The 17,427-nt window shown below is 41.0% G+C and overlaps 2 protein-coding genes across 3 annotated transcripts in view; one reads left to right on the forward strand and one right to left on the reverse strand.

Annotated features, from left to right (window-relative positions):
• Window positions 1-1,122: 1,122 nt before the first annotated feature.
• Window positions 1,123-7,342, reverse strand: socs6a (suppressor of cytokine signaling 6a). Its single transcript, XM_072450715.1, has 3 exons — window positions 7,100-7,342; window positions 6,460-6,527; window positions 1,123-6,088 (listed from the first exon to the last, which is right to left on the reverse strand). The coding sequence occupies exon 3, from the start codon at window positions 5,960-5,962 to the stop codon at window positions 4,352-4,354; it is 1,611 nt and encodes a 536-aa protein (XP_072306816.1). The 5' UTR covers window positions 5,963-6,088; window positions 6,460-6,527; window positions 7,100-7,342; the 3' UTR covers window positions 1,123-4,351.
• Window positions 7,343-11,374: 4,032 nt separating this feature from the next.
• rttn (rotatin) overlaps window positions 11,375-17,427 on the forward strand; it is a 29,888-nt gene continuing 23,835 nt past the window's right edge. For both annotated transcript variants that reach the window (XM_072450719.1, XM_072450720.1), the window contains exons 1-14: window positions 11,375-11,514; window positions 11,790-11,977; window positions 12,056-12,245; window positions 12,327-12,425; window positions 12,503-12,593; window positions 12,659-12,773; window positions 14,121-14,271; window positions 14,347-14,512; window positions 15,022-15,206; window positions 15,289-15,404; window positions 16,259-16,426; window positions 16,499-16,711; window positions 16,831-16,943; window positions 17,014-17,140. In XM_072450719.1, the coding sequence (XP_072306820.1) occupies window positions 11,484-11,514; window positions 11,790-11,977; window positions 12,056-12,245; window positions 12,327-12,425; window positions 12,503-12,593; window positions 12,659-12,773; window positions 14,121-14,271; window positions 14,347-14,512; window positions 15,022-15,206; window positions 15,289-15,404; window positions 16,259-16,426; window positions 16,499-16,711; window positions 16,831-16,943; window positions 17,014-17,140 (1,953 nt within the window). In that variant the 5' untranslated portion in view covers window positions 11,375-11,483. The remainder of the gene's footprint in view (window positions 11,515-11,789; window positions 11,978-12,055; window positions 12,246-12,326; window positions 12,426-12,502; window positions 12,594-12,658; window positions 12,774-14,120; window positions 14,272-14,346; window positions 14,513-15,021; window positions 15,207-15,288; window positions 15,405-16,258; window positions 16,427-16,498; window positions 16,712-16,830; window positions 16,944-17,013; window positions 17,141-17,427) is intronic.

Consider the following 17,427-nt stretch of genomic DNA (forward strand, 5'->3'; position numbering starts at 1 on the left):
AAAAATTTAACTACAACCCACCACAACAAAGAACAAACAAATTCAGTTTTTCTGGGCTAAATCTATGATGAACTTTTATATATTTCTCCATTAAATACCTTGTCATGATCTTCTTCATTGATTATTGAGTGTTCCCTTTTCTGCCACATCACAAGCCTCTCTTTCAAAAAACAACCCTGGACCCATTCTCTGGTAATATGTTATTATGATAGATTTAGCTCTGTGTCCACATTGAGGAAGCTTTAATTCCTTCAAGTGGAGAAATTACAAACCTGTTAAGTTGATGGTGACGGTGTAGTAAGTACATGGTTGTTGAGTAGCAAACACATGTCTAAATCTTGTCTAATTTGCTGCATTGCTATTGCGTGCCATATTCAAAAACACTCAATAAATAGACCTATCCTCACAGCCAAGTGGCTAAGTGAGCGCCGAGCCGAGCGGGCTGAATAACACAATGTTTGCAGAAAATTTTAAACCGCTGAGAAGTGGCTTCGCATTGTGACAAGTCTGCCAGGGAAAGTAAACCACCTCATGTTAAATTCTGAATATAAACAGTTTGAAAAGCTGCAAATTTCCTCCAAAGTAAGATGAAGGCGCGCTTTTATGAGTGAGGCATCTCCCCGTGACATGCGACCACCAGTGTGTGGCATGAATAATCCATGGTGTAGCGGGCAGAGGCGTAAACAATGGCACATCTTCACCTCAGAGGCCTGTCAGACACACAGTTAACAAAGACTACCTCCTCATCATCATGCGGCCCATATACAGCAGAAGATCCACATCCAAACCTGACATTGTTACTCAGCCCTTCTCCTCCTCCTCCTCTTCTTCTCCGCTCCACAAACTCACTCCTTCAGAGACTTAAAGCAGTGTGGAGTTTTGCAGCTAATCTGCCCCTTGAGATCTGGTTCCGCGCGCCTGTATTTAAGGATTGTCTTTGTAAATTAAACTAAGCGTAGCATTGGGATTAGCAGAGGGTTCTTACTCAATACGAGGAAACTGCTCTGGCTGCTGTGATTTCACTCATTACCACGTCCACAGGCCCCATTAAGTGCTAGTACTGGAGCTGTACAAATTATGTCAAACTAAAGCTTACACTTGTATTGATGACAAACACAGAAGTACTTTTCAGAATATAGTTTTATTTATAATTTATAACCGGCAGATACAAAAACTCTTGAACTGTATCCAAAATGTGCAATCAATCACTGCTGATTTTTTTCCAAAAAACAAACAATAAAAAAATCTACTTTGGAAAATTCTGACAACCAACATAATCGGAGTATTGTGTGAGAGCCATCTAATCACGACTAATGTTCTGACTTAAGTTCAATTGCAAATCTGCTTTTGCTCTCCCAAGATGACAACCAAAGTCATTACATTACATACATCTAAAGTGTGACATTCCATCTCCCCATTTTATAATACAGGAAAAGCATCATATCCATTCAAGCAGCACAAATGTGTAGGACACATTACCAGAAATAAAGGACTTCAAATATGTACCAATATGTTCATGTGGAATTAAAGTAAACAAAGGACAGGGTGGGCATTTTCAATGTACTGTGTTGTAAACCTTTGCCTAAGATCATTTTAATGCACAAATCAAACTGAGCTTGTTCATTCACAACCTTGAACAGTCACATGTGGAGTCATACATTTAGGCAATAATACCAAATAAAAGGAAAAGAACAGCAGCAACTGCATATGAAACTGCTCGTCAAAATCCAATGACAACTAATGAAATTCTAAGTAGATTTAAAAGAACATTGTATTGGAAAAAGACATCTCACTTTCACATTTCAAATAAACACACTCAAAAGGAGTTAAACGTAGCCCACATTCTTCCATAAGAGATCCAAAGCATTGATAGAGGCATTGATATGATGCTGGTGCCTTACCCTTTGAATCCCATAAGATAACAATTACAACATTTAAGCAGTTACAGGAACAAATCAGGACAAATGAGTGACATTATTTTGTTAAAAGAAAAACATGGCATCTGAAGGACAGCTTCTGGCAGGAGAGGATCCAAGCACGTCAGGAGAAATATTCAAGTGCAAAATGTGTCAATGTCAGTCTGTGTGATTCTCATGTTTTCTGAAACGGTCTGCAGGCAGATAAAGTGGATACCTCACACAAGCGTACATTCCTTTTGTACAACTCCGTCCCCCAGATGGCAAGTGTCAAAAAGAATGCGCCAAAGGATTTTCAAAATAAAACACTTATGGTACACAGAATGTCCAGCCATTGCTTGTGACAAAATAAAATGTCTTTCTACACAGCCAAACACACAACCTAGATCCTTCCTTCCTATAAAACTCAAAGCTTTTTAGATTTTTTTTCTTTAAACATGCAACACCATTCAACGTTCCTATCTAATTTCTGCTGTGCTAGGTTCATGAAATGTCCTCATACATGAAAACATCCAGCTAAACTAAAACTACATCTAACATCCTACCAAAGAGATCCAAGAGACCCCTTTCCAAATACTTTTAAGGACACTGTTGTCAAAAGATGATCATTCATAATGTAAAAAGACAATTCCCTGTCATGTTATCCATATAAAGCACTTGCGTAGCATACTGTGTGCTCTTCTCTTTGCTCTGGCGCAGAAAGCCAAGAGAGGATCTGAGGGTCATGCAGCTAGGTGGCCTTAAGAGTTCTCAAATGTCCGTGGCACTAATGTCAACACAACGCCAAGCAGTGACAGAGACGTCGCCTGCTCCCAGTGTGGCCCAGTCCAAGAGACTGTTGCCAAAAAACGACGGCTAGCTCTGCTTTGACCTGCACTAGCACTGGTATTCACAGATAAACAGCCAATCCAATAGAACTGACGAGGGACCAAGTACATTGTGTACAAAGATTAATTGAGGACTATTTTATGCTTCCCAAATGAGACTTCAACCTTTTTTGTCTAGTGTCTACAGAGCAACACCATTAAGCTGTACTTCATGCAGGAAGAAGCGTTACAAGCCTTTTAAGCCCGAGTAGCCCTGTCTGTCTCAGAGCATTCCTAATGCTAATAATTTAACAATGTTTATACATCAACTAATTGCTGCTATGCTTAACAGCATAACATTGGATTCAGCATAGACAGTACCTTCAGTTTCTAATTTTACAAAGTCAAATACTTATTAAGGCATAATTAATATGAAATTTCTACTAGCTAAAGATACATCATGGATTATGTAATAAGTGTTTGTGGTTCAAGGTTATTGTCTAGATCAGTGGTCACCAATCTGTCGATCACTGAAGCCCTTGGCTTTTTCTATCAAGTTTATGGTCTCATGTGAGTGACTGGATAAATGTGCTGAACGACCAGTTCCTTACAGAGGTCAACACTAGCTGGAGAGAACCACAAGCTACAATCAGCACGAGTATGGTTACATTGACAGCTTCCCAGCGAGTTTAGATTCAGCGGTGGAAACATACTGCTGTCGAGTGAGAGAGTGAGCGAGGGAAAGAGATAATAACTGATATAATAGATAGAAGAGCTATAAGGAAGGTGATAACGTTAAACTTCTATTGGGTATTTTTTAAATAAAATGAAGTAGCCACTACAGGCTACCTGTAGTATTTCTTATAACTAGCTCATACTTTTATTAGTTTAATATTGTAAGTCAGGTGAGCTGGCCCCTGTCCGGGGTGTACCCCGCCTAAGGCCCAACGTCATCTGCGACCCCGAACGGGAACAAGCGGTAGAAAATGAATGAATATACATTATACATTTGAACAAAAGTGTATTATTAGGCTATTAAAGTTGGTTTATACTGTGTTTTTATAACCAAAATCCCTGTTAAAAACGCACAGGTAATAATAGAAATAAATATATATTTGGGCTTTGTTCAATGTAAAAGTAGCTTAAAAGGTTGGGGACCACTGGTCTAGATGTAAATGTGTAATTACTTGTGTACCAAATAAAATTACCCTTTTTAATGAGTAATTAATTTCCCATAATGTTTATAATCAACAATAACAATGCACAGTTTCAGTCCTCACAGACCTAACTTCATTAAAGCAAGTTATTCGTTTTAACTCGAGAATATATTGTAGTTTGTTTTCCAATGTGCAATTCTCAGATTTTACAATTAAAAGTACAAATGCAGCCCTTCATTTATGCTCTCAATATCCTGCTTCACATGCACAGAAACATGATCCAACGTGATGGAGGTTTCTGATCCAACATGGCAGCACATCTTTTCCGAACACATTTGTTAACCAAATTTTTCAATTGATTGGTTTTGGAGGTAAACCAGCGCGAAGTCTGGGACCTTAGATGATGGCATCTGAACCTTGTTACACGGCTGTACCACACACTAGTGCAAACTGCTCTGACACTGTCCTGTCCTCAGTAGTGCTTCTCCTGCAGATAATCTTTCATCTTATTGGGCAGAGGGAGTTTTTGAATCAAGTCTATCCTAGTGTATTGTCTAATGACAAAGCGACAGAGGTACTGAAGGGAACGGACTTGCATAAACCGAGAGACCGGATTGGTTAGTCTAACAGGGTAAGTAGCAGACCCCGGTAAGCGAGATCTGGAGTAGCAGAAAGCTCCATTTTCCGAGTCTCTGATTGAATGTTCAATTAAGTCTACTATGGAGGTGTGGCCCTCTACGTCCGGCTGCTCATAGAAACTAAAGCGTCCGTTGGAGTGTTCAATGCGAGTGTGAAGCGTTTTTCCCTGGGACCTGAAACTCAGGCTGAGCAGGTACCGGTCATCAGAGCTGTCCCTGACCAGAAAAGATCCATCAGCCAGGTTCACCAGCTTCTCCTCGGCCTCCCAGCGGGTTATCGGACCCCAGTACCAGCCCTGTCTGGCCAGTTTCTTCAGCTCCTCTGTTAAACTGGTCACAACCATGGGCCCACTGCTCTGGACTGAGTCGTATACCCGGCCCACCCCAGGGGCCGAATTTGGGTCAAAGTTCAGGTGGTGCCTTACCCTCTCAGCGACCTGGCTGTCTGCAGAGGCAAAGCCTGAAAAAGTCCTTGGGAGAAGCCCATTGCTAGTCATTGGCGGCAGCAGAGGTGAGAGGGGAGGCTGGACGTCAACTCTAGTACCTCGCAGCATCATACTAGAAGAACCAAATAGCAGTCCGTTTACCGAGGTGTCCATGAAGAGGTCTGGGGGGATCCCCCTCATCAGTTCATGTTCCTCTTGTTCCTGGTCTGCGTGCAGAGACCCACTGTCTGCCTCTGTGACCACCTCCATAGGAGATGAGCTGTCAAGGCAGAAGGAGTGGGACCCCTCAGGGTACATTCCCTCATCTAAAGGCATTGTGTACTGGATGTAGTCCTGGGGCGTTAACCCCAGCACCACAGGCACGTCATTTTCATCAATGTTCAAATGCAGCTCGCCGTTTTGAGGCTGTTGGATGTTCTTTAAGGATTCCGCTTGGTCCTGAAAAAGCCCTTCCATTTGGAAATCATGAAATTCCTTGCGAACACTGTTCAAATTAGGACTTGGGCTGGGGGAATGAACCATGGCTTTCACTTTGACTTCCATTTTAATGCAGGCCTCATCCGAATTAACAGAGCGCAAAGGCCAAGGCGAAGGGCTATAATGGTGACTACGTAAAGATGAGGATCTAAGGGGTCTCTGGGCTTTCACTTCATTAAAACTGATCGGCACAGAGGATGAAGAAAACGTATCTTCATCATCTAAGGAGCCATTGGCCGAGGAGCCACTTTTGACTTTTGCCTTTTGCTTTGTGGACAGTCTTCTTTTTAGTGAACCCATAAGGCTTTCACCTTTAGCCCTGTTTTTATTCTGCCCTGACTTGTCCTCTTCACCACCAATCTCTCCACCCGAAAGATCTTTGGTGTAACAGCTTCCAAAAAGCGACTCTTCTTTGGAAAACTCTGTGTTCACCGGAGGCTGCTGAAGCATGACAAAGTCCCCCTCTTCTTTGCCCTTGATACTGAGAGACTTTCGAATGGTCTTAAGGCTGATCTTCTTCATCCTGGCAAGCCCTCTGCACTGGGGGCATGCAGCGCCTCCCTTGTTCTTCCACTGAACGTACTATCCACGGTGTTCCCCCATCAGGCCACATGGGACAGGTCATGCATACAGTGAAGTTAGAAAAACCTGAGCAAACACAAAGCAAAAGTATCACAAAGGATCCTTATATAATATATACACAAATACACAGTATCTATTCAGAGCAGTCAGAGATCATTGAAGTATGTGCACTTTTTAAAAAAATATATTTTATACTTTAAACATACATATTTTTTTTAACAAAATAAAGTTAGATGTGGTGGATTTTAATCAAATTGCAGGCTCCTGACTCCTTCCTATGTTACCACATCCAATAATAAGTGACAATTGTCAACTTGATATATTCATGCAAGATTTTCATAAGTCTGTTAGTTGTCATTGCAGTGAACTGTGCCTTTAAGATTGAGACAAAAAATAAAGCTAAAGGGAAGCAGAACAACTGCAATCTGATTATTCACCATTATGTTCAAGAAAATGGTGACTCAATTGATAAGTCAAGTTCCTCTTCCCCTCCGTTCATTTGAACCTATAAGCAGACCAAAGTTTCATTTAGAAAACTATAATCAGACAATTACAAATATCCCCCTTAACTAATTGTGTGAACCCATATGTAGAGTGTTGAAACCTTAGCATGGTTTAACTAGCTTCACCTGGTGAGGCCTAGTCACAATATTCACATTAAACCTTACACTGCGTGCAAATATTTCAATTCAATACATCACTAATATTACAATATTGTCAATAATGACAATATCCGAGACTGAGATTGTGCAGCAAATCTGAAATCAAAGGCTTTTACAAAATATAATTGAGGCTTATCCGGTGTTTTGTTTGCCAACATTGAAAAGCTAAAACTAGCCAGCATCAAATTATTAGTTCATCTAATAAGACACAGCCACATGTTATGTGAATATATATAATATTAAAGTATATAATGGCTCGACTGGCAAGGTGTTCATTTTGCACAAGTCATTTGCAAAAGATACACTCTAAACATTTGGTGATCTAATGTTAGCTTGGCTAAGTGTGAAGCTAACGCTAACCTGTACATTTCGGCTAACAGTGTTAACATTGGCTATCGGAAACTTACAACGTTACCTTTTATTCTGGACACCTCCCGAGAAGCAGCTGAATAACGGGTAATTATTATGTCCGACTTGACATTTCCATAAATCTGAGGGAGATCACAAGCGATTCAGTGGAGAGAAAAAGGTGACTCTTTTCTGCTTTGTTGGCTAGCACTTTTAGCTCACGGCCTGTTCCTTTCTTCCTTTGTTGCCTGTTGAATTCTGGGAGCGGACACAGACGCACCAGAGGCACCACCTCCGCCGGGGACGTTCAAGAGGTCTCGCCGCTGCAGCCCTCTCAGAGAATGAATCATCCAGCAACTACAAAAGAAAGTTTAATTATTTTAAATGTTGAGAAAGAAGCCATACAGATAGCTAGTCTGTTTGGTCCATCATGACAACACCAACAACAACAACAATAATAAATATAGCCGCAAGCGGCAATGATCGGCCCTCGCCACGCCGCCGCCACGCCGCAAGAGGAGGGGGCGAATTGTCCTTTTATTGCGCCTACTGCTGAATCTGTGACGCTGTCACATCTTCTCCCCTTTGTTTTACCATCAAAAAGCAATTTTATTTGGAATTCTTGGCACAATGTGCGGCTTTGCCGCACAGACACCGTGACTCTTTGAATAAAAATGTGGATCACTTTTGATGGTCCACCACTGAAGATGAGTCTCACCAAATTTCAGGTTAATAGGGCTAACGCCCTAAGAGGAGTTTGTGAAAGTATAAAGTGTAAACATGTTCTGGCGATTTCCCCATTGGAATAACATGGAAGGTTTCGGTCATCGTTACGGCAACGCCATAACAATTATGACATGGCTCTCATTGACTTTTTTGATTGGGATGCTAAAATTGAGTTGTGTGTCAAATTTCATATAATTTCGCAAAACTAAACATTTAACCTCCATATAAAATATGTAGGGGGCGCTGTGGCGCCAAATGAATTTATTTCACTTCAAGTGGGTTTAGGGCAAAGAGTTTAACAACTGATTCTAATTTGACGCAATTCGGACTTTATCTGCGCATACGGCAGAAATTTTAAATATGGGAGATTTCTGAAATTCTAGCTACAGTTTGCGGCTTCGCCGCACAGAGACCGTGAGAGGTATCAATGTAATTTGGATAACTTTTGATGTCCCACTCCTCAGTAGCATTTTCACCAAATTTCAGCTTTTTAGGGCCAACGCCCTGGGAGGAGTTCGTAAAAGTACGACGTTTGGAAAAACTCCAAAATCATGTTTAGCCATTTTTGAAGCAATATGGCCGACATTTGGTTGGGCGGACGGCGTTGCCGTAATAATATTTTTTACTTCTCTTGTCACCATCTACCTCTGCGCCAAATTTCATGATTCTACGATCAGATTTTTTTTGGGTCATTTCCCATCTCTCAATGCATTTTTGGTACATTTGGGGGCGCTGACGCGCCAATTTTTTTATTTTAGAATGTAGAGAGGCACGATGTTTAGAGGTGTGCAAATTTTTGTGACTTTTCGTCAATGTTCACTGGGTGAAAAATAGGGGGGTTGGTCCCGAGAAGAAGAAGAAGAAGAAGAAGAAGAAGAAGAAGAAGAATATTCCGATGCGAAAACAATGTTTCCCATTTTTCAAATATCATAAACTATACATTTTCGGAAAGCGCTCGCGCTTTCCTACCTCATGGTGTGGGTCCCTGGTCACTGACGGGTACTTTCGTTAATTTTGAGTGGGCTCCGCCCACTTTGTGTTTTTGGCCCTCTATACAGTAATAATGTTCAATTTTTGCATTACATGCTTATATGCACGGAACATGCAAGAGATGGGGAACGTATTTGTGAGCTACTTAGCGCAAATGAGTACTTTATATGGGGATGACGACCGCCCAATGTAAAGTGCTCGTTTAGTGCGCACTTTTGCACGGGCTTCGCCCGTTTACAACGGTAATGTTCCATTTTCCTACTAATAATTAGTATGCACGGGGAGTGCGTGAGTGAAGGAGTGCGTTAGTGAGTGTTTGGAAGTGGGCGAGCGCTTTGCGCTCGATTTCGTGCGCACTACGTGCGCACTTTCGCAGCCGTGCTTTGCACGGCCTTACGAGATTAATAGGCCTCTCGCCAGCTTGTGGCGCTCGGGCCTAATAATAATGACGTAATAATAATAATAATGAGAATAATTTTCATCATCATAGATATAACCATACTAATTATCATGATTATTATGTTTATTATATGTTTTAAATGTAAATTACAATATGTTGATTCAGAAGAAGAACCAGAAAAGTTGTATTGCCATATAACCAAATTCACAAACCACGTAAATGGCAATAAACATTTATTTTTTCACACTTATTTATTGTCATTTATATAAAAAACTTTCAGACAGTATAATTTCACAGTGGTCCAAACAAAGGAGCCCTTGTCCTATTCATTTGGCCTACCTTATGCTTGGTTATTTAGTTTGTTTATAGAGTGGTTGTTTGTTCAGGATTTCCCATTAGGGCCAAACAAGCTAAAAGTCTTTATCTATATGCCTATTAAACAATATTTCAACATTAGACTATATGCCAGGGTATCTCTCTAATTAGTATCCCACAAATATCAAGCAGCTGAACACTTAAGACTTGATAGTGGCTAAAACTTGAACTTCAAAATGATACATGGGTTGCCTAATTAGTGTCAGCATTGTTTTAAAGTGCTGCTGTGTTTACCATCGCTTGGGTAATTTGAACCACTGGCATAGCCTTTATACTCAACGTTAGTCCTACATTGTTTTTTCCACACTGTCAAGTGTATGGCAGTCGTTCCCTAACCCTTCTAAGGGTGCCGTGAGTAGACAGGCCCTATGCAAAGACTCTAATTACCAGGGCCTATTAGATTTGATCAGACTGCGCTGGCACAAGAGGGGAGGGCAGGAGACAAGGGGCTTGGCAGCACTTAAAACTACCACAGAGGACACTGAGAAGATGTTTTCCAATCTTTGTACACGTTAATTAGTCCTGACAAACAAACTAGCCTTCTTGATACTTCTTTTCCTGACATAAGATATAAAACATGTGCATACGTTTTGTTTTAGCAGTTTTTCAATTTTAATAACTTCTGATATCTTTGGCAGTTTGTCCAAGTTTTCTGACACTGCAGGGACAAGCTTGCTGGCCCCAGATCAATATAGAAAATTATTTGGAATTTATGTATAAGCACAAGTCAAAACATTGCATCACCACAACAAGTCAACAGTGTGGACATGGATCTCCCGCCTAACGAGGCACCTCTGCACATGGGGAGACTTCATGTTTCATCTCAAATTCAAATGAACGCTGCATCAGCCATAAATTATTCGCACAACAACATGTCGGCCATGCAGTTTGACTCAATCCTTTGACTCTTGTCTTAGCCAGGTTGAGATTTAGTGGGGCCCCTCTGTGCCTAGCCTCATATCCTCAACACTCGCAGCGGAGCGGAAGACGGGTACAGCAACCATGTCAAACAGTGACAGGACCACAGGGACCAGTTGGGCTTGTTGCAGGCAGACCATGGTTTTGCCTTAAGATGCAGTGCAAAGCCACAGAATTACATTATTATTTCTCCACAGATTTTAAATGGAAATTATTTCTTATTTCTTCTGTTGACTTAAACCAAACAATAAGGTAGTCAAGTGGAGGAGTTCAGGTATCTCGGGGTCTTGTTCACGAGTGAGGGAAGGATGGAACGTGAGATTGACAGGCGGATCGGTGCTGCAGTGATGCAGTTGCTGCATCGGACCGTTGTGGTAAAGAAGAGCCGCTGCTCCTCCACGTCGAGAGGAGCCAGCTGAGGTGGCTCAGGCATCTGTCCCGGAAGCCTGCTGGGGAGGTGTTTCGGGCATGTCCCACCGGCCCCAAGGAAGACCCAGGACACGCTGGAGGGACTATGTCTCTCGGTTAGCCTGGGAAAGCCTTGGGTACCCCCCGGAGAAGTCAAAGGAAGTGTCTGGGGAGAGGGAAGTCTAGAAGTCCCTGGTTAGACTGCTGCCCCCACAACCTGGCCCGTATAAGCGGAAGAAAAGGTAGTCATTTTTTAAACCTTGGACTGATTATTTCTATCGTATGGGTTTTGTGTGATTTGACAACAATCTAGCCTTGCTTAAATATTTTTTTAGAGTCACAGCAAAGTTCTCATAAATAATGTAAAACGTAAAATATTTGGCACGGTTTAAGGTCCTATACTGTTAAAACAATAGTCTTTACAGATACTAGTGATAGTAGTTTGCTTGACCCAGGAACGTAAAGCAAATGGAGAAATTACCGACAAACGTGTTTTCCGTGAATGCGTCGCTGGTTCAACAGGAAGTGCAGTGACGTTGGCGCGGACGTTAAAATCATTTGATGACATGTCTGGAGGAGTTCCGCTGAATAAACTGTCTTTTCTAACTATCTACAGCTATTAAACACGCTGGAAATGGAGTTATCGTCTCTTATAAAGAAAATGGGTGAGGTGGCTCTATTAGCTAGCTTCTTAAATATCTCAGATTGTCGCGTCTCTGCTAAGTTTTTACCAGAATGCTACAGAAAGTTACCATAGCCGTGTTTGTGCTAACCTCTGTCATACATTATTGTTTTACTAATGGATGTTTTGATTTCGTTGTATTTGACGGTCATGGAATGTTTAAGTTCGCTTACATTTTCATTAAAAACATTGCTAAATTGCTGTGTGCTTGTAAACTTTTTAGTGCCTCATCACGGGACTGTTTATATTGTGTTGCAGGTCATTCTTTAGTGGAAATAAGAGTCCGGGCTTTAAAGAACATCATTTGTAAGTTGGACCATTCTCTAATTTCTGTGGCTGACATAGTGCAGGAGAAGATGCTTTTCGTTTACCTGTTGGAGTGGTTCAATTTCCCTGAGGTGCCAATGCAAGAAGATGCCCTTGAATTAATCACAACAATATCCAAGGTTCTAATATCTATAATTTGGTTTTTATATGCTTTCTAGGTGTTTAATGTGAATTTTAAATATTAATTTTCCTCAAAGCATCCTAGTGCCGCCCAGATGCTGAGAGACGTTGGGGCTGTGGACTTCCTCACTCAACTGTCTCCAAAAGTGGAGCCCAGACTGCGAGCTGTCATCGATGGAGCTCTGGACCAGCTGTTTCATCTTCCAGAGCTGCTGCCTAGTCACACCATTGTGTATTCAAGCAAGACTCAGACAATCACTGCAACAGGTACTGGAGTGAAAAGGCTAAATAATGCGGAAAGGATTGTGGAGTTTTGGTTCATCTAACTTTACGCTTTGTGCTTTACAGCCCCCGATGTGCCTGAAACCGACGAGGCTTCACCCCACACAGGCTATTTCCACAAGGGAGTACCAAGTCTGCACGATTTACCATCTCGCAAGATAAGAAGTACAGTGCTTTTTATTTTATACGAACCATAAAATACTTTCAAGTACGTCTTAAACTATTTACATGTTCATGCATAGTGCGGGAGATTGTGAAATGTCTGAAGTTTTCGGTGTTTCCATGGATTACCCTGACAAACACAGACCGACATATACTGTCATCAAATGAGAGGTAATTTATAAGGTATATTTCTTTTTTTGCTTTTTTAAATTGACCTCACTGTATTTCTGAAACAGTTCATTAAGAAGCAGCAACCCCAACTTAGTCCGGACTACATGTGAACTCTTGCGAGATGTCATTATGCTAGATTTTCCCTCGGAGGTCTTCTTGCAGCGCCCTGGCATTGTGAAGGTACTAAAATCCTGAAAAGCCATGAGTAATTTGTGCTGAAATGCACAGCTAAGAATGGGATCTACTAATTTATTCTGTAAAAGAGATGTTTGATAATTCTATTAATGATCACACAATGACTGAGAAATGTACCTTTGAGGTCCAGTGGTTTGGGAAGTTTGGGGTGCGTTTATCCTATTAAAGGAACCGTATGTAAGATTTAGATTTTACCTTTCAAAAACATGACCAATCTGTGGCTCCAAATGCGAGCTTGACATGATCAAATCAAATATGGCTTTTGCTGATAACAATTGTAATGCTGATTTATTCTTGATGACTAAAAGCATTGGGAAAGCAGAATGAGCCTCACATAAGTCTCACATTTGGGTTGACAGTTTAAATGATGAATCTGTGCTAGTGCAGCCTCTGCAGCTCAGTGAGCCTTCTGGAGATTCTGAGCTTAACATAAGGCATGGACTGTCCATATATAGTGAATGAGGAAACTATTATACGTCCTCTATTCATGGATTTCAGGCATAAGGATTGTTTCCTTATTTGAATGGTCCACGCACTTCAAATCAAAATATTATATCTTCACTTTCACCCAGGTCACCTTTTAAAAAAAGAGATAAAGAGTTAATTAAAGGTTAATAAATACATTAATACATTTAATAAATTACTAATCTTTTCAACAGAGAAAGGTCCTCAAATCAAGAATCAAGCATTTGAAACCCATGAATATGCAGGTTAAGGCACTAGAAACACAGGTTCAGTTGTGATTGCAGTTCTTTTTAATAACAATAGTACAGGCTACATAATGTTGAATTTAGATTTCTTCATTTTGCTATTTACTACTTTGGTATAAATTCTTAACAATGCATTAAGTTTATTAGCTTTACTCTTGGCAGTGCTATTTAGAACACTGACTTGAGGAATCAATAACATGTCATGGCAATGAATGTTCAGACATTGGTGCAATTATTTATTGCCCATTGATTGTTGCTGGTGAGGTGACTTAGAAAGATATTAGCATATTGTAAAAAAACAACCTTATTTATTTAGTGTTTATTAACCTTTATTTAACCAAGGAAGTCCCACTCAGGGGAGTCTTGGCCCTAGAGAATTTGATTTTATACCATGTTCAAATTATTTTATTGTCTTATAGGCTTTGCTTGTTCCTCATTTTAATAAGTTGAGCTATTTGACTAAATTCAAGCAAAAGGCACTGACATTTGATTTAAGTAGATGACAAGTTAACACACAAGATGAATTACTGTATCAATAATTAAATTATTCTTGACAATTTGATTTTGTTAAAAGTTGCAAGAAAGTATTAAATTACATAAACCTAAATTGCTTTTGTTTCAGATTTTACTGAGCCTTTTGAGTCTGGGTTCAAGTAAAGGTGAGAAGAACTACCTCTACTTCCAGGCCTTGTCCTGTCTGCGACAACTGTGTGTGGGGTTGAGGAGGAGACTGCGCTTTCACCTGGACCCAAGCTTTTATTCTACCAAACAAGGTCAACTAAATGTACTAATAATATCAAACACATGACAAATTTATCAAGTTGACACTATTTTCTTCACAAATTCAGATCCAGTGTCCCAAAACTCCTCCTTCTCCCTTGAGGTGAGGGGGAGCCAGCACTCGCAGACCTCATCCCCAGCAGCAGCAGCGCAGTCCCCCAGGCCCTCTGTGGTGGGACGTCCCGGACAGAGAGCGAGAGGAGATGGCCAGGATGGAGATGCGACACCCAACAGGTATAAACTACTGCGGATAGTGTTATCTTTTTCTTTCTTCTGTTTTTTTTTGGATCATTTATGAAGATTCAGCTCTCAAGTGTTGACCATTACACTGAACTATGTCTGAGCTCTTATATCTTGGATTATCTAACTTGCACACAAAGTATTACCTAAGGCCTACCACTCTCTTACTTACTGTCAAATGACATAGGGTTTAGATTTGCACGTTGCTGACCAAAATGCACGTGGTGCTGACCAAAATGTAGCAAATGTTTACTTGGTGTATATTTTAATACAGACAGTATATAACAGCTTCTTCAGTTAATCAAATAATACATTAAAGAAATGATCAACTAATGTAATAACCATCTCAGTTGCATGCAAGCTATGTCCTGAGAAAATGTTTTATTACAAGTTCAGTGCAGAGCAAGTGATTCAGATTTTTGAATTACACATTTTACGTCAATATAAAATTCAGCTTGTGTCCTTGTTCTGTTTTATTTTGATCTATTTTCTATTTTGTGCAGTGGCAGCGCTCACAGAGGTGCCGTGGCAGTCCAGGCCCCTCGGCAGACGCCCCAGTCGCCTGTGGCGCATTTGGAGTTGCCTGATCTTTGTGTTGAAGATGGCCTGGAGCTGCAGTTACAGCAGCTCACACTGGCACAGTTCAGTGTGGCCGCCATACAACACTCTGTTTCTCTGCTAAAAACAGGCAGGGGCATTTTACATTTTTTCTGCAATGTCTGTCCAGATCTTGTATCAGCGGTTTGATCTTGCTGTGTGTCCCTCCTCAGAGAGTTCACATGTGTTTCACCGTGCGCTGGAGCTGCTGTCTGAAGCCGTCCTCCTGCTCGGGGACAGTGTTTTGGAGCTGGTCTGGGACGATGGCAGTCTGGTGGGGCTAGAGCTGGCAAGTCCAAACACAATTCATGACAGGAGCTTATGTAGATGAATGGATGCACTTTACTGGAAAAAGTGATTTTGGTTGGTCACTAGACAATTTGCCAGACAGGCATATGGTCCGCCACTGTTGAGGAGAGTGGTATGGCTATGGTTGAGCTCAACGAGTTATATAAGGTTACAAAAGCTTCACGGTGGTTTCAAAGTCTCAAATATTCATGTTTCCTGCCGCCTTTAGATTTATGCAGGCTAAATCATCAGTGTTTTTCATCCGCTATACAAACACATTTATTATCCTCACCTTCTGTTAAAAGACTACGCTCTTGTGTTAAGGGACTTCTACACTTGTCAAGCCTGTGCCCCTGTGGCCCTCTGCTGTTTAATACATGCCCAGAGCCTTGCAGCCTGAGAACTGTTTTGTCATCTTTATGTGGAGAGCAGCTTTTGTGAGCCAGACCTCGAGGTTTTTTCCTAAGGGATTGGTTTAACTCCTCATGTCAAGTCTGGACTATCTATAGAGCTTCTACTGCCCCCTGCTGGCGATTTCTCCGAATTGTTTTAAATTCTCCTCTCACAACAAAGTGGCTTAGAATAGATTGCTCCAATTTATTCATACTGTGATGGGGTGGATTTGTATCTCGTCCCAAAATAACCCTGAAATCTGATTACATTCAATTCCTAACCCCTGGAACGAACAATTTTATTCTTGACTCGCTGCCAGTATTTGTGCGGCAGAAAGACTTGGTGTGTTTGAATGTGCAGGAGATGTACACACACACACAACACACACACACACACACACACACTCACACACTCTTGTCTTGTGTTAGCGAGGATTTGGGCCTATGTTTGTTTGTTTTTTAGAAGGAAAAGCTGCAAGCATCCATGGAGCTGCTGGGAGACATCCTGAACTACCATCACAATTATTCAGAGGAAATACCCCAAAATGTACAGATTCATCACAAAATGGCCTATACTGGAACAGCCATATTTACCATCAAACTCCTACAAACCATTCTGCCTCCTGAGAAGGTTCGTGAGCATTTGACTATATCGCATTTTGATCTGCTTTTTATTCTTAATGTTTCTTTTTTTTTTAAACAGGCTTCAGAAAATCTCCCAGAAAACACAGCAACAGCGATTTTTCATCTATGCTTGGACCCATCATTAGGAAGTGTATTACCAGGCATTCAAGAGACGGCAGTAGCATATTTGGAGCAGGTGAATTCAGACCACTTTGACCTCTACAGAATGGTGACCCGTGCGACTCTTTGGATGGATTCAACATGCAATTTTGTCAAGGAGGCACAAGCTGAGGTTTGAATACACGACAGCATCACAGCAGTATATTACATTCTTTCCATGGCTCTACAAAAAAAATATTATATCTGTCAAATTTGATATTCTAATTTTCCTGCTATTGTGTTTGTGTGCAGGGGGATAAGAACTGGCTTGAGTTGCTGGAATTGGCAGATCAAGCAATAGAAGGGCTTCCATTTCACCAGCACCTGCCAATAATAAAAGAATGTGTTCAAATTTGTTCTTACCTGTAAGAAATTGTGCACTATGTTTAATTTCACTCCATCTCGAAGCTCATGTAACCATATATGTGCTGTAAGGTGGAAGTTTGATCAGCCCAGCCCGCTCCTTCAAACTGAGAGCCAGAAACTTCTTCTCAAGCTGCTGTCCCATCCACTCCAATCCTTCAAGGCGGAGACATACGCCTGCGTCTTAAATCTGGTCAAGGTCGGAGCAAGCCTTCTTTTATAACATAGTTCAAGGCTAAAATGTTTCAGACAACTTAATGTTTCTATGAAGGGGAGGTCTTTGTTAAGAGGCACGTGCACAAATAAGACAGATCAAGATGAATAGCTCGTATTTCTTTGACCTTTGAATGATAAAAATTCAATGTGACATTTAAAATCGGGCAGCCCATCTATTTCTTTTTTAAATATCCTTTTATCAACCCCTGGTAAAGGTATATGGCTACATTTAATGTGAATGAGGATTTAAGTATGCATGTGCCAGTGAAA

Source organism: Eucyclogobius newberryi, unplaced genomic scaffold (genome assembly GCF_026437365.1).
Source record: "Eucyclogobius newberryi isolate DKJ021-1_F unplaced genomic scaffold, fEucNew1.0.hap1 SCAF_18, whole genome shotgun sequence".
Lineage (NCBI taxonomy): Eukaryota > Metazoa > Chordata > Actinopteri > Gobiiformes > Gobiidae > Eucyclogobius > Eucyclogobius newberryi.

What these genes read in the sequence shown, in the direction of transcription:
- socs6a (XM_072450715.1), bottom strand. Translation starts at nt 5,962, where the DNA reads ATGAAGAAGATCAGCCTTAAGACCATTCGAAAGTCTCTCAGTATCAAG.